At 48.3% G+C, this 23879-nt stretch overlaps 1 protein-coding gene across 1 annotated transcript; it reads left to right on the forward strand.

The window, feature by feature from the left end:
* Window positions 1-7281: 7281 nt before the first annotated feature.
* On the forward strand, window positions 7282-23777 carry LOC139003106 (antizyme inhibitor 2-like). Its single transcript, XM_070404590.1, has 10 exons — window positions 7282-7304; window positions 15023-15206; window positions 15781-15954; window positions 16442-16614; window positions 17429-17563; window positions 18995-19160; window positions 19739-19886; window positions 22080-22180; window positions 23077-23294; window positions 23753-23777. Exons 1-10 carry the CDS (start codon window positions 7282-7284, stop codon window positions 23775-23777), a joined length of 1347 nt encoding a protein of 448 aa, XP_070260691.1.
* The last annotated feature ends 102 nt before the right edge of the window (window positions 23778-23879 follow it).

Raw genomic sequence — 23879 nt, forward strand, 5'->3', positions numbered from 1 at the left:
TTACTAGCACAAAGGTACAATCCTTTGCCACCATAAATAACATAGATTGGCACTTCCATTTAACTTACAACCCTACAGCTGCAGGAATAATTGAAAGAGACAATGGCCTCCTCAAATCTAAGTGCAATACTTTGCTAGTAGATAATAAATATCCTGATTGACAATCTCTTCTAAACAAAGCTACCTTTGCTTTGAACAATAGACCTAGAACTAACAGATTCACACCTATTGAGGAGCTAATACTTCCACACATAACTGAGGCAGATATAAAAATAAGATATTTAGGACACACTAAGAGAATACCATACAAAATAATAGTAAAATCAGCTAAGGATTCCTCTCTATCCCAACAGGAAATAATTTGCAATGCAGGAAGAAATACCGTCTGGACAATAGACCAAAAAGGCATTTACAACAGATAAAATTACACAGCACAACCCCCAACTAACTATGTGCCAACTCACAACTATACTCTTAATTATTTTACTTTATGTACACAAGAAACCTTGCTTTGCTTACTGCTTACCAAAACACACAAAACCCACTTGACTCTGCCTTGAGGGATGTTAGGGAAATTATGGTCAGAGGAACAGGTTTTTCTCCTTTATGGACACAAAACCTTGCCTTACTAGACCCAACACAACCTATTGGTTGTCTTATAAATGATTGTGAAATTTCTATAAAAACCCTTTCAGGCAGAGACAAACTAATAGCATTCCCCATTGCTTCAATACCACACACCTTGCCTAATGGGAACACAATTATACCAAAAGGCAAACTATTCTATGCAGACCCATATTTTTTCCAATCAGATCAACTAATAGAATGGTCCAAATTTACATATGTAATGACCCAACCTCTAGCACTTAATCTTTTTTCACTACCCATGGCATTAACACCCATTAGGAAAGCCCTTTTCAATCTAGGAAATTTTGCTTTTGTCCGTTGTGGACAGAACATATCTTACTATGACCACACAATGGGAAGTGATATCTTCGACTCATCAGAACAAGAATGCAGACTAATCCAGCACACCATGAACATCACGGCCAACAACAGGACCACCTACTCAACTTATAGCAAGCATGGACAATGACAATATCTTCTAACAACCACCTTTGCTGATCTGCAACCACAACATATCCAACTTTGTGTGTGTGTGTGTGTGTGTGTGTGTGTGTTTGTGTGTTTGTGGCATAATACCTCTGACAGTAATAATTATCTATACTAATAAAAAGCTTATATGCTAAATAGACCAGGAGACCTTCCAGGAGACCTTCTGGATGTCCTTTTGGACAAAGCCATGGTGATGGGGCTGAGGCAGAGGTGGTTAGGGAGTGATCAGGCCAGGAGGGGAGGGCAGTTGGAAGCGAGCAGACCGGCAGTTGTGGACAAGCAGGCTTTCAGGGTGGGGCCAGTTGGGGGCAATCAGGTTGGCAGGAAGAGTGGTTAGGGGTGATCAGGCAGGCAGGTAGGTGAGTGGTTAGGAGCCAGTGGTCCCAGACTGTGAGAGGGATGTCTGACTGCCGGTTTAGGACATCCCCCAAGGGGATCCAGATTGGAGAGGGTGCAGGCCAGGCTGAGGGACACCTCCCACCATGCATGAATTTCGTGCACCAGGCCACTCATACTAATATAAGGTCAGATGCTGGAGTCGAACCCCAGCAGGTCCAGGGGTCCCCAAAGGTGTGGATGGAGTCAGCAAAGAAGGAATGACACGAAGACAGCCTTCAGTTGATCAGCAGCCTAGTCAGGACCTCTAGCCAGGATCTCCAGCCAAAGTTCTGGTTAGGAACTCCAGCCAAGCTCTGGTTAAGATCTGATGAGGATCTGATGTTTATTGTCTTGTTACATCTATATTTATACCAGCCGATTTAGCATTGATCTTTTAACACATATGCTTGCTAGCAGAGGAGTTAAGGTTACTCCCAGTCAGACGGAATGTTTTATACAAGAAGTATGTCCATGCTTTTCTGAGGAAGGAAAGGTGCCGGAAAGGTAAATGTAGAGGCATGGGAGAAGATAGGCCCAAGGAGCCTTATCCTTAACCCTACTGCAGCCTTTCCGCCCCGGGAAAGTGCAGGATTGGAAAGCTCTCCCTGGGGTGATAGATCAGGACTCAGGTAATAGCGGAAAGCGCCAATCCTACTCTTAAAATGGATACAAGAGAGCATTTGGGGTTTTTCTTTTTAATGCCTGCCTTGGATTGAGTAAATGCATTACGTGCGTCACCACAATGGACCCAGAGGAGCTCCTTGTCCCATCGTTCCAAAGACTTAGAGTTGCCCCGATGACAGAAAAGTGGAAAAAAGAAGAAAAGAAAGGCTATGCAAGGGACTGAGGTGCCAACATGGGGTCAGCTGAAGAAGTTAACAACTGAGGCCCAACAGATGGTAGAAAAGCAAGAAGTGGAAGCTACTCTCTCAGCCAAGTCCGAGGACTCTGAGTAAATCAGCAAAAGAAACTTTCATTTAGCAGAAACTCACTTATTTCGTCAAATGGGAAGTCTTACTTACAGGAGCCTGGAAGGGACCTGATGTACTTTTAACCTGGGGGAGAGGAGATGCTTGTATATTTCCACAGGATGCAGACTCACCTGTGTGGATTCCAGACCGTCTAATTTGACCTTATATCACACCACCCTCCATCTCCTCCTCATCCTCCTCCTCCTGGTATCATCCATATCGGCCAACCCAGAGGACACAGCTGACTCCGCCCTGATGGACCCTTTGATGCAGCCCTTCAACTTGCTGACACTTCGGGAAGCCCGTCGCCAATGACGCTGCCCGCAAGGCAGATCAACAAGGACAACCAAACCACCAACTTGAGGACAGCTGAAATCCCTTGACTAAAGAGGCCAGCAACCTTCTACAGGAACAAGGCTCCGTGTGCACTCCATCCACTATGTTTATAGCTATGCTCCCTATCATTGCTTGTCAGTCTTCTTCTGAGTCTTAAACTACCCAATCCGAGAGGTGGCCACTGATTTACATGCGCTATCATTTAAAAAATAAAAAAGGGGGAATTTGCTGGGAGCCGGTCCATCCTTGCTGCTTGACACAGTCGCTGCAGAGAAGAAACGTCTGCACAGCATATGTTTCGGGGGACCTGGCGTATGTGGCATACTGTTCTTGATATGTTTGCTCCCCTTAGCGCTATGTGTTTTAACCAAGGTCACTTCTCCGTGAAAGGTTGTTTCCCCAGGTAGGGATTTTTCCCTGAAGTTAGGGAGGAGATAAAACCCCTTAACTAAGTGCCAGGCGGGTAGTTAGTCATGCTTAAGCTACATAATCTTTACTCCCTGGAATGGAGATAAGAAACACCCTAACCTTTGGAATAGAAGTTGATAGGATTAAAATCAACTGGTGTAAATACAGATGTAACAAGACAACAAAACACAGAACCTAGAGACAGGACTTGGCTGGAGATCCTAGACAGAACCTAGAGACAGAACCTAGAGAGAGAACCTAGTGAGAGAACATGGCAAAAGATCCTGGACAGAACCTGGCTACAGAATCTGGCTGGAGAACTTTGCTATGCTGATCAACTGAACGCTGCCTCCATGTCATTCCTTCTTCGCCGACTCCGTCCACACCTTGGGGAACCCCTGGACCCGCTGGGGCAGGACCTCAACAGTCAGATGAAATTGCCTGCCATGGTCCTGCCTGCATAAAGTAGTCTTTTTGCTGGCAACTACTTTAAATGTCTGAAATATCTACACAGTTAAAGTTTATCTCAAGGGACACCTCAGATAAACGCCCTCCTTTCTCAGACAGATTTTTAAACAGACAAACAAACAAACAAACAAACATGTTTTTATTGATTTTAGAGAGTGAGGAAGGGAGAGGGAGAGAAAGAGAGAGAAACATCCACATGGATCAGTTGCCTCTAGTATGGGATTGAACCTGAGACCTGGATGTGTGCCCTGACTGGGAATTGAACATGGGACTTTTTGGTGGACGGGGTGATACTCCAACCAAGTGAGCAACACCAGCCAGGGTGAGGATGGTGCTATTTTAGGTAGAAGGGGAGTGAGGTCTGAAGGTTTGGGATGTGAGCAGAGACTAAAGGGAGCTGTGTGGTTAGCTGGGGCAAGGAGACCTGTGTGGATGAGAAGAGTGAGTGAGAGGAGGTATTGGGAGATGAGAAAGGAAGAGGGTCCAAGGGCTGATGTTCTCAAACCTCCTGGTGAATCAGGGCTTTGACTGTTCTGAGAGGGAAGGAAGGCCCCAGAAGGTTTGAGCAGGTGAGTGCACTGAGGGAATGCAGAGAACTCGAGGGGCTCCTGTCAACCCCTGCAAATGCTGGGTGGTCGCGGTGCAGGTAATGAGAAGGACCAGGCTCAAGACAGGCTGTAAAGGCCAAGTCAGGAGCATTTGCTGAGGGGTTAGATGTGGGGTCTGAGCAGAGTGGAGTCAGGAAGGACTCCATGGCTTTTGGTCAGAACAATCCACAAATGAGGATGCCGGGGGTGAGGGGAGAAGCAGCTTAGGGGGTTCAAGTCAAAAGCTCAGTTTGGACAGGCAGGTTTGAGAAGCTTATTCAAATGCCAAATGGAGTCAGATATGAGCAACTGGTTTCAAGGCAAGGTCAGATATGGACATGGGAGAGAGGTATGCACATGGGAGAGAGGTATGAACATGGGAGAGAGGTATGAATATGGGAGAGAGGTATGAACATGAGAGAGAGACATGAACTAGGAGAGAGACATGAACTAGGAGAGAGGCATGAACTAAGAGAGAGGTATGGACATGGGCATCATCCCACTGGATGGACCTTACATCTCTGGAGTTGCCCAGTTCAGCCAGGAAGTGAGAGTCCATAGAGAAGATACGAGTCGTGGAAACTAAGAGAAGAAATGATTCAAGAAGGAAGGAACTCAACTCTGTGAGGGTGGGGTGGGCACTGATATCGCCATTGGGAAAATGCAGGCCATTGGTGATCTTCAGCATGGCGTTTCAATGCCAAGAAAATTTGGTGAAAGTGTGGCCCACAGAGGAATGGGGGAGGAGTGGGAAGTGTGAGGTGCTCATGGGAAGAACATATATGACGATGGTGAGGTGATGGGAGGAGCCTGAGAGTATGACCTTTTAAAGAAGACCTGCTCTGTGGTGAAGTAGGCAGTGAGGGGATCTGTGACACAAAGTGAGGCAAGGATGGACATTGGGGACAAGAGTAGGAAGACCTTGTCAGTCATGTGAGGAATCCCAAGTCATTGAAAGATTTTTAAAGGGAATGGAGCATGTTCACATGTGCTCTCAGAAGAGGTCACTGTGGCTGCAATGCAGAGTGGATGGAAGGGCAGACCAGAGAGACTCAACTGAAGTAGATGACTGGGGAAATGCATGAGGAAAAATGGGAATGGGATGTGTGTTGGAGAGTGAGAATGAGCTGGGGAGAAGGATGAATCTGAATTTTTTGGTTTGTGCACTTGGCAGTAACTTTCACTGAGATGGAAAAGCTGGCAGAGGTCATATTGGAGGTAAAGGTCATGAGTACAGTTTGGGACATGTTGATAAAATGAATGCAAAGTGCCTGACATTATTATTAGCTCTTTAACATAATTATCCTGTTATTATCTGTTTAACAAGCCCCAGTCTTTCTTCCAGGTCTAGTTCAAGAGAAACACTCCCAGCTCCTCCAAGTAGAGTGTGTCTTCCCTCCCGAGTATTTTATGAGATGTAAAACACATTACTCATCAGTTCACTAGGAGATTCTGATTGCCTCTCTGCCTGCCCCACTGTGTGCCTAGCACAGAATAGATCTCTCATAATGTTTGTAGATGGGTTAACATGACGAGTGCTTCTCTCCATGGTCTTGCTCTCTTTGGTTTCATCGTGAAAGTGTTGAAAGCAGCCAACTGTCCTTCCTCCTGATCTCAGGACTCCCATGGCGCTGTGAGGCCTGCTGTGGCAGAGCTGCCCGCCCGAATCTGGAGCAGGCGAGGCTCAGCCTCAGGGCAGATTGAAATCCAGTGTATTCTGTGCTTCCCCTGTGGCTCCCAGAGGTAATCATCTTGCCATGGAGTTATGTCATGGAAGAGACAGGCATCTTTTGCATTTTTCCGGAAGGCAATCAGAGGTCTTTTCCCTTCCCAGGGAGGCAAGCTCCAGACACCTGCTTCAGAATCTACAGAAGACCATTCAGGCTGGGAAGGAGACCTAGAAATATCAGCCAGAGGCCTCGTTTCTGCATCTGTGAAAATTGAAGGTGTTGCAGCACCTTGGGGTACTTAATGGCAAACATAGTGTCTTGAAGCTTCCCTCAGAAGTGTCATTAGGCCTCATTGTGTGCCAAGGGAGCCTCAACAGGTCAAACCTGGAGCCCTGTTGTTGAACCTCTTCTAGAAGTCCCATCACTGGCATCACTATCACCATCAGGAGTTAAAATATGTGAGGCTCCCAGCCGGTGTGGTTCACTTGGTTGAGCAACCCAAAGGTTGCCGGTTCCATTCTGATCAGGGCACATGCTTGGGTTGGGGTTTAATCCCCAATGGGGAGTACAGAAGACAACCGATAGATGTTTCACTCTCACATTGATGTTTCTCTCTCTCTCAGCTTCCTCTCTCTAAGTATGTCCTCGGGTGAGGATTGAAAAAAAAAAAGAAGAACTTATGTGGGATTTATGATGTGTCAACAAGTGTCCTATGGGTTCTGTATATGGCATCTTATTTGACCGTCACAATAACCCAATGAAGCAGCTGCTATTTAGACCTCATTTCTCAAACTTCAGACCAGGTCAATGTGTTTTTCACAGCGCCATAGGAGCACAGGCTCTGGAGGCAGGCCTGGGATCCTTATTGGCTTGGTATCAGTGGTGTGTCTTGAGCAGGTCATTTATCCTGTTTTGATTTCAATTTCCTCATCCACAAAACAAGGACAGTAACCTCCTCTCTGGGCACAAGTCCTTCTTGGGTGAAACCGGGAGAGCTCACTCTGCTCCACGGTGGCCTCGGGCAGGAGGGATCCGGGTCGTCCCTCTGGGATGACTCTGTCTCCAGCCTCCTTGCTGGGTCACTTCAGGTTACAGAGTCACTGCTCAAGGGTACTCATGGGCCCCCACCTGAGGCTGTTCCTGTTCCGCTGCCTGCCAGAGGAGCCCAAAGTGTGACTGGACTGTGACCACAACTCACGTTGTGACCTGGGCCATGTTTCATAACTTTCCAGGTGCAAAGGCGGTCACCAGGAAAATAGAATCTAAAGGCATTGGGCTTACGGAAGAGCTAGGTTGGGTCCTGTGAGCCTCTCTGCAGACCTCTGAAGAGCCACCATGGGCAAGAGGATGTGTGAAAAGAACAAAACTCTGTAAGCCATCTGGGACTACCTTTAGCCTTTAAGTTTTAAGACTTTCAAATCTGAGTGCTGCCTGGTATGGTTAAGGTTCATTAAAAACAGACTCCTGAGCACCCTCATTTCCCCTTAGTGTTGCCCCAGAAGCCATCATTTAAACTCTGTCAGGGTCCTTGGGTGTTTACCTCACTATTTCCAGATAACCAGCCGGTGGTGCTATTTCATGACTTACTGCTTTAAATAGGAACTTTAGTTCTTTTATATCTCTCCACTCTATTCAGTCTTTCCTATATAGTTTATCACAATTTTGCTTATATCCGTTGTCACTTCTTACTGTGTTATGACTACATGAAATATTTTTCTTGTCTTTGCCTATTATTTTGAAAGGCATCGGTATACCTGGAGTTACCTGTTGTGTTAAACAGATTAGATGGGGTCTCAGTAGGCTGAACTGCTGTTGTTGTCCTAGAGAGCCCAGGGTCCACGAGCCACACTGTCGACCCCTGCAAACCTGACCATTCTGATTCCACTAGGGTCCTGCTGTCCACTACGGTAACCGTTATCACCTCTGGGGGGAGTGGTGTTACTTGGCCTGTATGATGCTCCAGGACCTCATCTCATCTTTCCCGTTGAAAACAGAGAGTCCATTTCAAGGGCAGGATTTCCCTCTTTATCTCTGGCTGACACGGTGCTTTTCAAAGATGCCTATGCTCCCTTCACTGATGTGATTCTCAATACATTTCTCAGTTTTGGGGGAAGCTGTGTTTTCTGACCTCATGGTTAGGTGGTGAGTGAACTGTGTGAATATTCTTTCTAAATCTCTGAGTTCCTTCCTCTAGATGACGAGGGAATTTATGGCATTTATTTACCCATGCTGCCACTGAGTTCAGGCTCAGGTGATGGACTGAACAAACATATGAACCACTTCCAGATGTTTGAGCTTGTGCCTAGAGGGCAGAATGTGGGTAAGAACTCATGAATAATTGATCTGATCTTAAATGATGTTCCTCCCTTCCAGGTCTAACACCTCAGAGTTCATTCCCAAGCAGATTCTATAGGTTTTCTTCATGTGAAGTAGTTAAAACCTTCAGATTATATTGGCATGTCAGTTTTCCTTCCTAGGGCCTGACTTGGTAATTGGGGTGCTCTGGGGGTTCTGTTAAAGCACCTGGGCAGTGGAGGATGGTGGGCTGGTCCATGAAAAGAGTGCCTATTGCTTGAAGCCTGGGCCCGTTTATGAAAAGATCTTTAGCCAGTGGGGTAGGGCCTCATCAGTCCAGGACTAAAGGTTACTTGTGCTGACAAGGGATTCATAATGGGTCGGTCTGTGGGCTTAAGATACTCTGAGACTTTTAAATCTTCCCATAAGTCTTTCTTACAATTCTTAGGATGCTGTCTTTCAAAGTCAATCCTTCAACTTTCACATGAGATCAGAGGCCTGATCAGTCAGTGTACAGCTGAGTGACTATTTATACTACATATATTTGTGAATATAGATTATATATACATATACATGTATGTATATGTAAAAAGATGAAGATTACATATATAAGATAGAGATGAAGATTATAAGGTATAGAACACTTCCAGCACCCAGAGGCCCCCTCAACACCCTTTCCCAGTCACTGGCACTACTCAGAGGTCTTGACTCTTCTGAGTACTGTCAGCATAGATTAATTTTCTTGGTTTGAATTTCATATCAATGGAATCTTAAAGTATGTATGTATGTGTCATTATTTTGGGCCTGGCTTTTTTGCTCAACATTAGATATGTGATGTGAGATTCACTCATTTTTTTTTTTTTTGCATTACATCTTTTTTCATTGGTTTGTAGTATTCCATGAAATAGGCATGAATTTATTTATCAATTCTATGGTTGATGGACTTCAGGATTGTGTCCTATTGGGGATGTTGTAAATAGACTTGCTGTGAACATTTGTCCATATTTTTGGTGGATATATTTTGGTTGGGCATTTCTTACTTCTCTGGGTATATACTCAGAGTAAAATTGCTGAGTCATAGGGTAGGTGTCTGCTTAGCTTTATTAAATGCTGCCAAAAAGGTTCTCCAGTGGTCTTAGCAGCAGGAATGGGAGTTCCAGCTGCTCTAAATCTTCCAAAGCACTTGGCATTGCCAGTCTCTTTCATCTTAACCATGCTAACGAGGATGAGTGGCATCTCATGGTAGTTTTATTTTTCATTTCTCTGATGACTAATGATGTTGAATATTGCCTCATGTGCTTGTCGGGCATTTGATATCTGTTATTTGTGGTGTGTGTGTGTGTGTGTGTGTTTGTGTGTGTGTGTGTGTGAAGTAAGGCTGTAATTTAACTGGCATTGTAATGTGACAATTTATAATCTTAAGTTTTGATTTTAGTTTTTGTGATTGGCTTCTTTATCTCTTCAGCTACAAGAGATGAGGGATTCGTCATAGTTCAGTCATAGATAGTTCCTGGTTCTCTGATCATGTCTTGTGCCAATAAATGATGACTCTGAGTTTATTCTTTTATTCCTCTAAATTCTCTCATACGTTTAGATGACACTCCATCCCCAATACGTGCCTTTCATGCCATTCTATGTAAGGAAACATTTGGTCCCCAAAGCCTGATTTTCTAGGAGATCAGATCATTTCAGAAGAGACAGGTAATAATTTTATTAACTACTAGAGGCCCAGCCTGCAATTGAAATTGTGGGAGGAGGCGCCCCACCTCCTGCCTTGAAAGTAGGCACCCGGCAGGGTGCCGGGACCTGTGCCTGACTTGCAGTGTCTCCCAGCCCCTGACCTGTGTCAGCACCAGGGCCGCCCAAGCCGCTGCCTCTGTCTCTGTCACCGCTCTAGGCCTCGCCTGCACATGTAACCTCCTCCTGTCTGGTCGTGACCCGTTACTGAGTCCCAGCCTCATTTGCTTATTTATTTATTTATTTATTTATTTATTTATTTATTTATATTATTTCACCACTACCCACATGCCTGCTGCAGTCACTTTTATAACCAGCTGATCCTCATGCCGGCAAATGAATCTGATAGATCCCAGGTCATATCCTCACACATCCCTGCTACAAAGGAGTCTGGGAAGGTCCATTTCTTGCTTCCCCATGGCAGAAGGGAAGGAGTGGAGGAGGGGCTGTTCATAGATGGTGGGTAGCCACAAGACATGACAAATATCCACTGTAGGGTCCATATGTTAGTTTTTAAGGCCAAAAGTTTAAAAATTGCTGGTGTAGATGATCTCTAAGTTCTTTATCATGCTAACATCATTATTATCATAAACTAGTTTAATGAGTTATTTTCAAAAAATCTTTATTGTCAAGAGTATTACAGAGGTCTCCCTTTTTTCCCCCATTGCCCACCTCCACCCTGTTCTCACCCTGCCCCAGGCTTTTACCACCTCATTGTTTGTGTCCTTAGGTAATGAATATATGCATATAAGTTTTTTAGTTGCCTCTTCTGACCCCCTCTCCCTACTTCTTGATGGGATTCATCTGTCTATTCCATGTTTCCATGCCTCTGGTTCTATTTTATTCATCAGTTTATTTTGTTCATTAGATTTCTTGTTCATTTGTTTTAATTTTATTTATGTATTTAAAAAATATTATTATTGAGTTCAGAGAGGAAGGGAGAGGGAGAGAGAGAAACATCAACGATGAGAGAATCATTGATTGGCAGCCTCTTGCATGCCCCCTACTGGGGATTGAGCCTGCAACCTGGGCATGTGCCCTTGACCAGAATCAAACCAGGGACCCTTCAGTTTGTAGGCCGATGCTCTATCCACTGAGCCCAACCAGCTAGGACAAATTATTTTAATTTTTAGATTCAATTGTTGGTAGATATGTATTTATTACCATTTTATTGTTCATATTTTTATCTCTTTTTTCTTCCTCCTCTCCTCCTCCTCTTCTTTCTTCTTTTCTTCCTCCTCCTTCTTCTTTTTCCTAAAGAAGACCCTTCAACATTTCATGTAATACTGGTTTGACAGTGATGAGCGCCTTTAGCTTTTTTTTGCCTGTGAAGCTCTTATGTGACCTTCAATTCGAAATGATAGCTTTGCTGGGTGAGTAATATTGGTTGTAGGTCCTTGCTATTCACCATGTTGAATACTTCTTGCCACTCCCTTTAGCTTGCAAAATTTCTGTTGAGAAATCAGCTGATAGTAGTCGTATGGGTGCTTCCTAGTGAGTAACTAGCTGTTTTTCTCTTGCTGCTTTTAAGATTGTCTCTTTGTCTTTAACCTTTGACATTTCAATTAAGATGTGTTTTGGTGAGGAAACCAAGGTGGCGGCATAGGTAAACACCGGAGTTTGCTGCCTCGAACAACCACTTCAAAAATACAACTGAAAGACAGAACGGACATCACCCAGAACCACAGGAAGGCTGGCTGAGGGGAAATTCTTCAACTAGAAGGAAAGAGAACAGTATACCGAGACTCAGAGGAGGCGCAGTGCGGAAAATACAAAGGTGCGGTGGTGCGCGCGGAGCGGGCTGGTGGCTGAGGGCCCAGTTGTCGTTTTCAATCGGGAGGGAATCTCAGGCTCTGAGCTCCAGTTCTGGGCGAGTCTCTAATGACCCAGACTCAATCGGGAGAAGTGGGACTGTCTGGCATTGGTTGGAACGCAGGCAGCTTTCTCTCCGAGGTTTGCAGCGGATGCTGGGACTCTGAGAGGCAGAGCCTCTGGGGACAGAACTGAGAGCAGCCATAACTGCTCCCTCTGCCCGCCCTGTTGATCCCCTTTGACCCGCCCCGCCCAAGCCCTGCGCAGAGCCATTTGCCGGATAGCCGCAGGCAAAGGCTAGATTAGCACCTCCCCAGAGGACAAAGGTTTTCCCACTGCACACACAGCTGATTCTCACAGCCAGTTGGCCTGGAGGTCAAATCCCCCTAGTATTAACTACAACAATCAAGGCTTAACTACAACAAGACTGCACACAAGACCACTAGGGGGTGCACCAAGAAAGCATAAAAAATGTGGAAACAAAGAAACAGGACAAATCTTTCAGTGGAGGATATTGAGTTCAGAACCACACTTTTAAGGTCTCTCAAGAACTGTGTAGAAGCCACGGATAAACTTATTGAGATCTACAAGAAATCTAATGAGACCCTCGATGTTGTGATAAAGAACCAACTAGAAATTAAGCATATACTGACTGAAATAAAGAATATTATACAGACTCCCAACAGCAGACCAGAGGAACCCAAGAATCAAGTCAAAGATTTGAAATGTGAAGAAGCAAAAAACACCCAACCAGAAAAGCAAAATGAAAAAAGAATCCAAAAATACGAAGATAGTGTAAGGAGCCTCTGGGACAGCTTCAAGCGTACCAACATCAGAATTATAGGGGTACCAGAAGATGAGAGAGAGCAAGATATTGAAAACCTATTTGAAGAAATAATGACAGAAAACTTCCCCTACCTGGTGAAAGGAATAGACTTCCAAGTCCAGGAAGCGCAGAGAACTCCAAACAAAAGGAAGCCAAAGAGGACCACACCAAGACACATCATAATTAAAATGCCAAGAGCAAAAGACAAAGAGAGAATCCTAAAAGCAGCAAGAGAAAGAAACTCAGTTACCTACAAGGGAATACCCATATGACTGTCAGCTGATTTCTCAACAGAAACTTTGCAGGCCAGAAGGGAGTGGCAAGAAATATTCAAAGTGATGAATGCCAAGAACCTACAACCAAGATTACTTTATCCAGCAAAGCTATCATTCAGAATTGAAGGTCAGATAAAGAGCTTCACAGATAAGGAAAAGCTAAAGGAGTTCATCACCACCAAACCAGTATTATATGAAATGCTGAATGGTATCCTTTAAGAAGAGGAAGAAGAAGAAAAAGTTAAAGATACAAATTATGAACAACAAATATGCATCTATCAACAAGTGAATCTAAGAATCAAGTGAATATGAGATTTACATGCATTATCTCATGCACTCTCTGTGATCCTAGTAAATAGATTCTATTATTATCCTGCCTCTCTGTGCCTTGGTTTCATTACCTGTAAGATAATTGCAACTATATCCATAAGGTTTTGTGAGTGTTAAATGGTTTGATACATGGCAGGGCGCTTGGTGGTGAGTAAGCACTAAATAATGACATTATATTCACCACCACCCTGACCAATATCCCTCCAAAGCTAATTTGTATCCCCAAATGTTTTGTGGAGTTCAGGGGATGAACTGCCTCCCTCCTCAAGCTGCCACAGAGTAGAAGGGCTGAGGGCCTGGGTTCTGTGTTCCTGAGATCTTTATCACCTTCCCATCCTGGCCTGGGCTGAACAGCTGTTAGAGAAACCTTGGGGCAGGCCCAGAGACTCAGCCTGATGCTTGATCCTGGGTGGAACAACAAGTCAGAGTAAGACCTCAGCAACCCATATGGAGAGAAAGGGCAGTGAGAATGTGGGGGTGTGACTGGACACCAGTTGACTCAGAGGGCTCACTATCCAATCAGAGTCTCCCAGCCAGATATTTAAATGTGCAGGGAGGGCAGAGAAACAGCACAGGGAGAGACCAGCTGGAGTCTGAGGTCAGGTTCCACTCCCAGCTCCACTCCTGCTTTGCTAATCTGTCTGAAGACCTCTGAGCCCACGGTGTTTCCATCTTAGAGGTGGGAAGGTGGGTGACTGGGTTTCCAGGGTTTCTCTATTCTGATCATCCCTGGTGTTCATTTATAATGGGAGTCTGACCTCACCCAGAGGGCCTGTTGTGTGGGCCACCCACAGGGCTGGGAGGTTTTGGCTGAGTGGGTCGTGGTAGCCATGGTTTGGAGGGACAGCCTTCACAGGTACTTCACCTGGCCTGAGATCTGAACTGAGTTCTTCTCTTCCCAAAGGGATTTACCTGAAGCCCAAGACACCATAGGTCCTGGTCCCCTGTGCTGGGCCTGAAGAAGCAGGTGATGATCGGCACCAGGTGAGTCTGGGGGTGGAGTGGGGCCCATGGGTGCAGCCCCAACTGCTGAAACAGAAGGACTGAGACTATAGGTGGCTCTCACTTCAGTCTCAGGGATGGGTGGCCAGCAGCAGGGGCAGTGGCTGCTTTAGGCAGCCCAGGTGCCAGTCCCAGCTCAGCTACTGACCATGTGGTGACCCTAGGCAAGTCCTTTCCTCTCTCTGGGTCACTTGTCCACATGTGTAAAGTGGAATGTTGGGCTAGATGGCCCCCTGGCTCCCAGCTAGCCCTATAATCTAAAGATCGTGGACTCTGCACTTATCTTTTCTGTGGGTCACATTTCTCATCTGTGAATGGGAACATGTGTGTGCAGGAGCCTGGAAGAGGATGCCAACCACCTATGGTAGGTGCATGTTTTGTGTATCTTTTCAAAGATATGTTTTTATTGATTTTAGAGAAAGGAAGGGAGAGAGAAACATTAATGATGAAAAGAATTATCAATCCGCTGCCTCCTGCATGCCTCCAAATGGGGATCAAACCCGAAAATTAGGCATGTGCCCTGCTGTGGAATCAAACCTTGATCTCCTTGTTCATGGGTCAACACTCAACCACTGAGCAACACCGGCCTGGCAATTTTGTGCATTTTGTTTGGTTTCATACTAGGTCTTTGAAGCAGGCTGGGCCTGGCCAGTGGTCCATCCACAGATGGGAAAGTTCACGAGGGCTCCACGGAGCTCTATGAGGCTGCATGGGAGGCCGAGGACTTACTGGCCCAGGAACTCCGGCTCCACGGGCCAGCAGGGCGCTGGGAGGAGGAGGGAGGAGTGTCCTCATTGCAAGGCCTTTCCAGGATGCTGGGAGTGTCCCTGGCAGAGGGCTCTGACGGACAGTCAGGGGTGAGCACCACCCTCACTGACTCGAAGGAGAACGAAGGACCCTCCGGAAGCTCCTTGATGAAGGATATCATCCCCCTGGGGCCTGAGGAATCTGCCATGGAGGTGGTCTTGAAGAAGATCCGGGAGCTCTCTGATTCGGTGAGGGGAGAGGGGGGGGGGGGAGAAGGTCATGGAGTGGGGAGTGGAGAGGGTGGGTCTCAGTCCCTACTTAGGTGAGGACAAAATAAGACTTTGTGTTTTATAAGTCAATTTACTAGGTCTTACTGAATAGCTGTGTTCCCTGGTGGCATGGGATAGTTCTCCTGTCCCCTTCTAGTCCCCCACCAGCTCCTGGGATTTCACCCTGTGCCAAGCGATCCGGGTGTGGGTTGGAGAGTCCTGGCGCCCATTTGGTCTATAAAGCTTGTTGACCTCTTGTCTTCCTGTTGTAAGAGTTAGAAGATCAAGGCTCAAATCCTACCATTGCCATGTAGTAGCTATTGACTTTGAGAAAAAGATTCATATTGTAGTGCACCTGACACCTGTATAATTTTTTTAACCAGTGTCACCCCAATGTATTCAAGAAAAAGGAAAAAAATAAAAAGATTTTAGAGCCACAGTTTCCTCTTTTCCTAACTGGGTAACAGCAGCACTTGCCGCATGGAGACCCTGTGAGGATTCACTGAAGTGACACAATGCCCAGGCTTTCTTGCCTCTCTCTCTGCCTTGGCAGGACCACCGAGACCCTTTCATGGTGGGCGACTTGGGAGTGTTGGCCAGCCGCCACCAGGCCTTCTGCCAGGCCCTGCCAAGGGTCTCGCCCTTCTATGCGATGAAGTGTAACAGCAGCCCCTGGGTGCTGCGTGTCCTGGCCGCCCTGGGCATCGGCTTCGACTGTGCCAGCCAGGTGAGCCTGGGCCATAGCCAGTTTCCTCATTCATAGGCCTGATGGTTCCTGGAGGAAAAAGGCCAGTTGCCAGGTGTCTCAAAGTGGGGATAGCAGCCCATGAACAGTGGCTGATGTGTGTGGTGCCCAGTTGTTTGTGAAAGAATAAATGAATGAACTGGGTGTGGTGCACCCTCCACTGGTCTAGGTGAGGAGGGCAGTCAGCCTGAGCTAAGGAGTGGAGGGAACATGCGCTTTCATCCCCAGACCCCGTTCTGTCCTGGCCCAGCCATTTCACTGGAGCCTCAGTTTGTTGGTCTTTAAAATGGGTTCAACTATATGTTCCTCAGAGCAGTCTAGAAGCTTAAGTAGCACAATATGTGCTCAGTGCTGTGCCAGATGCACAGTAGAGACTCAGTAGGGGACAGCCCCTCGTGCCCGTGGTTCCTGTGCCCAAAAAGCAGGGCAGCAGGGAGGCAGCCCCTTACTCTGGCTTTGCCCATGGCAGGGGGAGCTGGAGCAGGTGCTGGGCCTGGGCGTGGCCCCCTCACGCATCATCTATGCCAACCCCTGCAAGCCCGTCTCCCACCTGCAGTATGCTGCCCGCCATGGGGTGCAGCTCCTGACCTTCGACAGTGAGGAGGAGCTGACCAAGGTGGCCCAGCACCACCCTGGGGCCAGGTGAGACCAGAAGGGCTGCAGGCAGGTGGGGACAGGAAGGAAGTTCTGGCAAACTGACTTGGGCCTCAGCAAGGAGATGAAGGCTGTTCCGTGGTGAGTATGAGACGTCCAAGCTGCAAAGAACCAGCATGTGGGTCGGGTGTCCCAGTGCCCTCCCTGGTGCCCACCCTTGTCAAAGATTCCCTGTGTCTGCAGAGGCGCTGGCAGAGCCTGGCATTAGGAGGTCGGGAGTCAGCATCCTTGCAGGAAAAGCACTCACATAGGATTCAGGAAGACCAGGGCTCACATTTCTGACTTACTTGTCCCATCTGTGTGTTCTTGGGAAAGTTACTTAATATCTCTGATCCTGTTATAGGAGGTCTGCTGAAGGGATGTTTATAATTTTATCCTTTTCCTGCTGTTTCTTGCCTGGGCAGAGTCTGTAAGAAGTAGTGTTACCCTAACTGGTTTGCCTCAGTGGATAGAGTGTCGGGACTGTGCACTGAAGGGTCCTGGGTTAGATTCATGTCAAGGGCACATGCCCCGGTTGCAGGCTTGATCTCCAGTAAGTGGAGTACAGGAGGCAGCCGATCAATGCTTCTCTCTCATCATTGATGTTTCTATCTCTCTCTCCCTCTCCCTTCCTCTCTGAAATCAATACAAATATATTTTAAAAAATTAAAGAAGTAGTGTGTTCCCTCCCTGGATCTCCATGGCTGGACAGTCCAGGAAACCGAGGCCAGGAAACTGGAGGGATTTTGGGTGGGGGCAGAAAAGCATTCAGGCTTAGGGTTCATGTGTCTAAGAATGCCTGTCACCTCACACCCCCTCCCAGGCTGGTCCTCCGACTGTGGACTGAGGACAGCCAGAGTCTCATCCCCATGAGCACCAAGTTTGGGGCCAGCCTGGAGCTGTGTGGACACTTGCTCAAGTCCGCCCGAGACCTAGGCCTGGCTGTGGTGGGAGCCAGGTAAGAGCACGGACTCTCCCTCCTGCAAAGCCGGGCTCCTGGTCCCCACGCCTGTCTGCGGCCTCTGACTCCCTGGGTGCCCTCAGGTCAGTGTGGCCCCTCTGGGCCTCCGGTGGCTCCCTGTGGTCCTCAGAAGAGGAAGTGGGTGTCAGCTGCTGGGAGGGTGGGGCAGGCAAGGCACTGGCCTTGGGTGTAAAATTTAACGGGGTGCCGAAAACTTTGTACTGAAGATAAATAATGTTTTAATACGGTATTTAAAAAATTAATGCAGAAAAAATCCATGATGAGAGAATATGAAATTTTAAATCAAAACAGGATTGGCATTGCTGATATTTCTTTTTCCTATGGGTTCAATTACTGTTAACTAATCTTGTCTTTAAAGTTTTTGTATTTTCTTCATCATGGATATTTTTTTTCATCAGCAGGTTTGATCTCTTGATGGGGTGTGTATAGGAGCCAACCAATTGAGGTCTCTCTCTCTCTCTCTCACTTGATCTTCCTCTCTCTCTAATATATATAGACGAGAGTCTCAGTGCACAAAATTTGTGCACTAGTGGGGTGTCCCTCAGCACAACCTGCAGCCTCTCCAATCTGGGACCCCTCGGGGGATGTCTGACTGCCTGTGGGATCAGGCCTAAACTGGCAGTCAGACATCCCTCTCACAATCGGTAACTTCTGGTTCCCAACCACTTGCCAGCCTGCCTGATCGATGCCTAACTGCTCCCCTGCTGGCCCAATCGCTCCCAACTGCCCTCCCCTGCCAGTCTGGTTGCCCCCAATTGCTCTTCCCTGCTGACCTGGTTGCCTCCAACTGCACTCCCCTGCCATCCTGATCACCCAAAACTGCCCTCCCCTGCCAGCCTCTTGTGGTGGCCATCTTGTGACCACATGGGGGCGGCCATCTTGTGCGAGGGTGTGATAGTCAATTTTCATATTACCTCTTTCTTATATAGGATAGTACACGAAGGTTACTATGTAGATTGCTCAGAGCTTTGGTGCGCCCTTGAATGTTACACCTGAGGAGCGTCCTCCCTCACCTCTCCCCACCTGCCCCTGAATGGGTCTTCTGCGCCCCCTGGAGGATGGTTTGAGATTTGGGCTTCAGATCACTTGCATGCAAAGGAGGAAAAGTAGAGGAGCCACTGCTGCGAGGCTTTGGGAGGGGTAGCTAAGAGAGGTGACTGCCCAATAACCACGAGAGCCCCAACTCACAGACTGTCATGTGGTGTGTGTCTCTGGGACCCCCATGGGCACAGCCAAGGCTGTGGTTCCTGTGGGTGCCCACGAGCTCCATGTAGTCATGTGTGTCCCCATGTCTGTGTCCGTGCTGGTTCACATTGTGCCTGTGTGGCTGTTTCCGAATGTGTATCTCCTCCTGCTGACCCTTGCGTTTCCTCGTGTTTCTGCACCTGTCACTCCACCTGTGCTCAGCTTCCATGTGGGCTCGGGCTGCCAGAATCCCCACAGCTTCGCACAGGCCATCGCCGACTGCCGGCGCGTGTTCGAGATGGGCCGTGCGGTCGGGCATGACATGAGCCTCCTGGACATTGGAGGGGGCTTCCCCGGAGTGGAGGGCTCTGAGCCAGAGTTTGAGGAGGTAAGAGGGGAGGAGGAGAGGGCGTCTGGGGGACCCAGCCGGGGTTTATTGCACAGAGTGTGTGTGTGTGTACAGGGAGCTCTTGAACCTCAGTCATGTGCCTGCACGTAGCTGGGCTTTGTGTTGGTTGAGAGCTCTCTGACTCTACATGCGTGACATGTGCACATATACAAGTGTGTGTGTGTGTGTGTGTGTGTGTGTGTGTGTGTGTGTGTGTTTGCATGGGAGCATGCGGTTCTGTACCTTCTATAGATGTGTTGGTTCCTACCCCTGGTAAGGCTACAGTCAGATAGAGGTTTCCTTACTGTATCCCCCACACCCAGGGGACAGTTTCTCATTGCTGATCACGGATTGTTTTCAATGTTTCCAAGTCAGATCTCATGGTGCTACAGCCTGGTCACTAGGCTTGTGCCCTCGGGCACTTCTCCCCTCTGGGCCACAGTCTTGACCTGTTTCCTCCCCTGCACAAGGGGATGCTGACACCTTCCTACAGAGCTGTCAGGGGAATGAAGAGAGAAGACGCAGGGAAAGACCCCGCACAGGGACTGGCCTCACAGGGCTCGGGTCTGTCCCCACAGATGGCGAGAGTGATCAATGCTGCCCTGGCCCAGGACTTCCCCGAGGGGACCGGCACTGAAGTCATTGCGGAGCCAGGCCGCTTCTACGCAGCACCTGTCTGCGTGGCCGCTGTCAACATCATCGCCAAGAAGGCTGTGCTGCAGCCTGGTGGGTGGGCCCCGACTGGGCAGGGAGCGCTCTGTCCAGGGGTCTCCAGGCCTTGGGGGCAGGAGGGGCAGAGGGTCTGAGTTCCACCCTGGCTTCCTCATTCGGGGGAAACATGCTTTGATCTAGCTACAGGATAGAGCCTGTTAGTAACATTACTGTGTTGTTCTCAGAGAGCCTGGAGGGAGGCATTGAGGGTCTTTATTCTTCCTGTGTCTGGAGGGGAAGTCTGAGAGCACAGCTCATGGGCCACTGCCTCCCCTGCTGGTATGCACCTTACTGTTTCCAAGCAAGCATTTTCTAACAGGCGTGGAGTTTTAGAACCCAAGTTCTAGTGAGTACATAGTATATCTATAACAAACATATGAAGGAAATATTGTCGGTACCATGGCCTGGAGGTTAAGGGTGACATTTGTAGGGTAACAGTAAATGATATTGAGTCAACCATCTCAGGAGAGTTATTGGATGTTTGTTATTTCGGGGAAGGGGTTGGGTGGGGTTGCTGTCCTCACAAAGGGAGCTAAGTGGAAACTGAAGTGCACGTTGAGCTAGAAGAGACTCACCCTCTGGGTTAGTGCCCTTTACTTTGAAATGTTATGACCGTCATATAAGTATTTCTAAATAATTTTTATTTCATTTTTAAAATATACTTTTATTGATTTCAAAGAGGGAGAGAGACAGAAACATCAATGATGAGGGAGAATTCCTGATAGGCCGACCCCTGCACATCCCACACTGGGGATCGAGCCTGCAACTCAGGCAGGGTTCAATGACTGGGAATCGAACCATGACCTCCTGGTCATAGGTTCATGCTCAGCCACTGAGCCATGACAGCCAGGCTCTAAGTCATTTTAATCTGTTTCCTTATCCTTTGGACAAATGCCCTACCCACACCTTTGTAACCCTAAAGGCATGTGGGTCCACTAATTACATTTTCTCACAGAGCGTCTTATTAGAGAATATTGTGATTTGGGGCATATGATTTCAGCCATCGTGTAAGAAAAGCCTGAGTTATGCATATTATGGCTTATCATTGTTGTCTTCACAATAGCATGAGCTGCCAGTGATTAAAGATCTATTATGTGAGCAATTACTGTTTTACCTCATTTCTGCTCAGCCCTCCTGTGAGGCAGTTTGGGGCCATTCCCATTTTGCAGGCAGAGATCTGGAGGCTCAGAGAGAGGAAGAGACTGCTCAAGGCTGCACAGCTAGCTCGTGCACAGCCATGCCAGGTCTGTCCGACCGAGAGGCTGTTGCCCGTGGGTTTGCAGACATGGCAGCCGAGCGGAGCGCCCAGCCTCAGGGCTGCCATGACTAACCCCATGACCAACTGGCTTAGTGACAAGTGGGGCTGTGGGCACAGGAGGCTGGATCAGTGCTGGCAGCTGAGAGAGAGCAGGGACAGGAGTGACTCACACCAGGAAAAGATGGTGGTGGGGGGGTGGGGTGTCCCAGGGAGAGGAAAGCAATAATCAGAAAGATCTGGGCATCTAAATGTTCAAGGGGTATGCAATGGCCCCAGTGCCCACAGAAACCAGTTGGAAAGATTAAGGACATCAATGTCTAAGGTCGGGCTAGGAGTGGTTGTTCAGAAACTGGTTGGTAGTAGTTCATGTCCTTGGGTCTGTGGCTTCAGGTGAGCATCAGCTCAATGTACATCGGAGTGTGACGGAGCTGGGGAGAAGCCGCCACGTGCTCAGTGAGGCATCAACAGAGGCAGAGAATTTAGAGAGAAGGAGGTGACAATTAGGCTGCTCTCTGACGGTGAGAGCTGGGCACTGACAGGGGCACTAATCCCAGCCCGGTCCCATTCTCCTGTGTAACTTCTGGCAAGACTCAGTGTCCTCAAATGTACAGTAGTGTTCATTGTTCCTACTCAGAGTGTTGTTAGGAAGATGAAATGATTTAATATGTGCAGACAGGTTGGAACAATGCTCAGGTTGCTTGTACAATCATTGTTAGTGGCAGTAGCAGCCCCAGCACTGTGATCAGGTGCGGGTCGGGCAGAGGAGCCGTGGGAGCCCAGAGAACAGGCCGGAATCTTGCAGGGGACCCGGGGAGGCTCCTGAAGCAGGACACAAGGGTTATCCAGTGCTGGGCAGAGGGTCTGGGCCGGTCCTGAGGGTGCGGGACTCAGTGTTGACCGTCAGTGGTGAGACCTGGCTGAGCACGGTCCTGTCCTCTCCCCTCTCCCAGGAGGCCACCGGAAACTGTTGTACTATCTCAACGAGGGTCACTATGGCAATTTTCGCTCCTTCCTCAGGGATCATGTCCCCAGGATGCCAATTGTGGTGAAGGTAAGGGGACCCTTTTGTGGCTCTGGCACCTCCCAGACCTGATAGCAGTGAGTTCAGCCCCTTTCCCTGTGAGGCAGTGATCCCTCTGTGAGGTGCAAGGGGACAGGGTCTTAGATTACACATGGCTTTGTAGATTGTCATACCACGTGCATGTACAAGGATGTGAACAGGCAAGCCTGTTTGTATTTGCAGGCGCACTTCTGTGTGTGTGCATTTTCTGTATGAGCATGCTGACTGACACCCGTGTAGGTAGGTGGGTGGATGGGTACATGGTCCTGTGTGGTTGTGTGTGCACATCGGTTTGCCTCTTGGTTTCCATGTGATCTCTCCGTATGCACTGTGTGTGTGTGTGTGCGTGTGTGTGTGTGTGTGTGTGTGTGTGAGTGTGACCAGAACCCTTGAATGCTGGAGATACAGGAGTCCTAGGAAATGGAGGTTCTCCAAATTGCTTCACAGTAGACTCATCTGGGAAGCTTCCAAGGACCCCGATGCCAAGGCGAAGGCCCAGGTGATTGAAATCAGGCCTCTCCTGGGTTGGGACGTGGCATCAATCCTTTGTTAAACCTCCTCCAATGTGACTCCAATAGCAGCTGAGTTTGACCACTACTTTGAGTGATTATTGACTAAAATCTTTTGCTTTTATAGATAGGAAATGGAGCCCCGTGTGTGTGGCCTTGAGAATTAGCAGGGCTAGGATGTGTCACTTGAGTGAATATAAGCTCCATGAGGGCTGGGTCAATAGCAGTGCCTGGCACATAGGGACTGGCTGGTGTGATTGACTGCCAGTATCCTTGCTGGTGCCTGGGGTGCTCTGCTGGCCGAGGGTATGGGCTGGGAGGGTGGGTTGGGGGCAGGAGCTCTTCCTTCTCTGATTCTCCACCCCCGTGTCCCTGCAGGAGCTCTGCTCAAAGCCGCCCCTCTTCCCCTGCATCCTTTATGGTCCCACGTGCAGTGCCTTTGACACATTCTACAGTGTGGAGGTGCAGCTGCCTGAGCTGGACATGGGTGACTGGCTCATCTTCCCCTCCATGGGCGCCTACAGTTCAGTCCTGAGCTCCACCTTCAATGGCTTCCAACCTGCGTCCATCTGCTACATGATGGGACCTGAGCTCAGGTATGTGAGGAGAGCTCAAGGATCTGAACTTGGCCCAGGGAGCTGATGGCTAAGCTCTGGGTTCCCAGGTCCAGGAAATACCATACTCCCCCGCCCATTGGCCCCAGAAAATATCCAACTGACATACACTGCCTGTGGGGTGACCTGTTACACCCATTACCCATATAAGTCCAAGGCAGCCCTCCTGGGCAGCTATGACAGCTTTGACGTTTAGATACCTGTGTCCACAAGCTGACATCCTTACAGCCCCCGTAACCCTTGATTCTTGGCCAAGTCCCCACTCTACTCTGACCATTTGTGGCTGTTTCCTGCTTCCCTCATTCGAAGTCCTTTCCCTACCAGCCTCAGGCTCCCTCACAGGGCCTGCCCAAGGGCCTCCTATTAGCCCAATCTAGGGTTCACTCCCTGAGCTGGTGGGGTTTCTAGAACACCCCTTTACTGGTACAAACTTTCCACAGGAGCCTGCTGGAGACAGCGCCTTAAGCCGGGACATGGCAGAATGGAGGGGTTCCAGACACTTGGTGCGTCACCTGGGAAAGCTTGGGGTGGAGGTTGGGGTGGGGTGGGGAAGAGTCACATGTGGGA

This window comes from Myotis yumanensis, unplaced genomic scaffold (genome assembly GCF_028538775.1).
Source record: "Myotis yumanensis isolate MYYU_CA2020_CCGP unplaced genomic scaffold, mMyoYum1.0.hap1 SCAF_2, whole genome shotgun sequence".
Lineage (NCBI taxonomy): Eukaryota > Metazoa > Chordata > Mammalia > Chiroptera > Vespertilionidae > Myotis > Myotis yumanensis.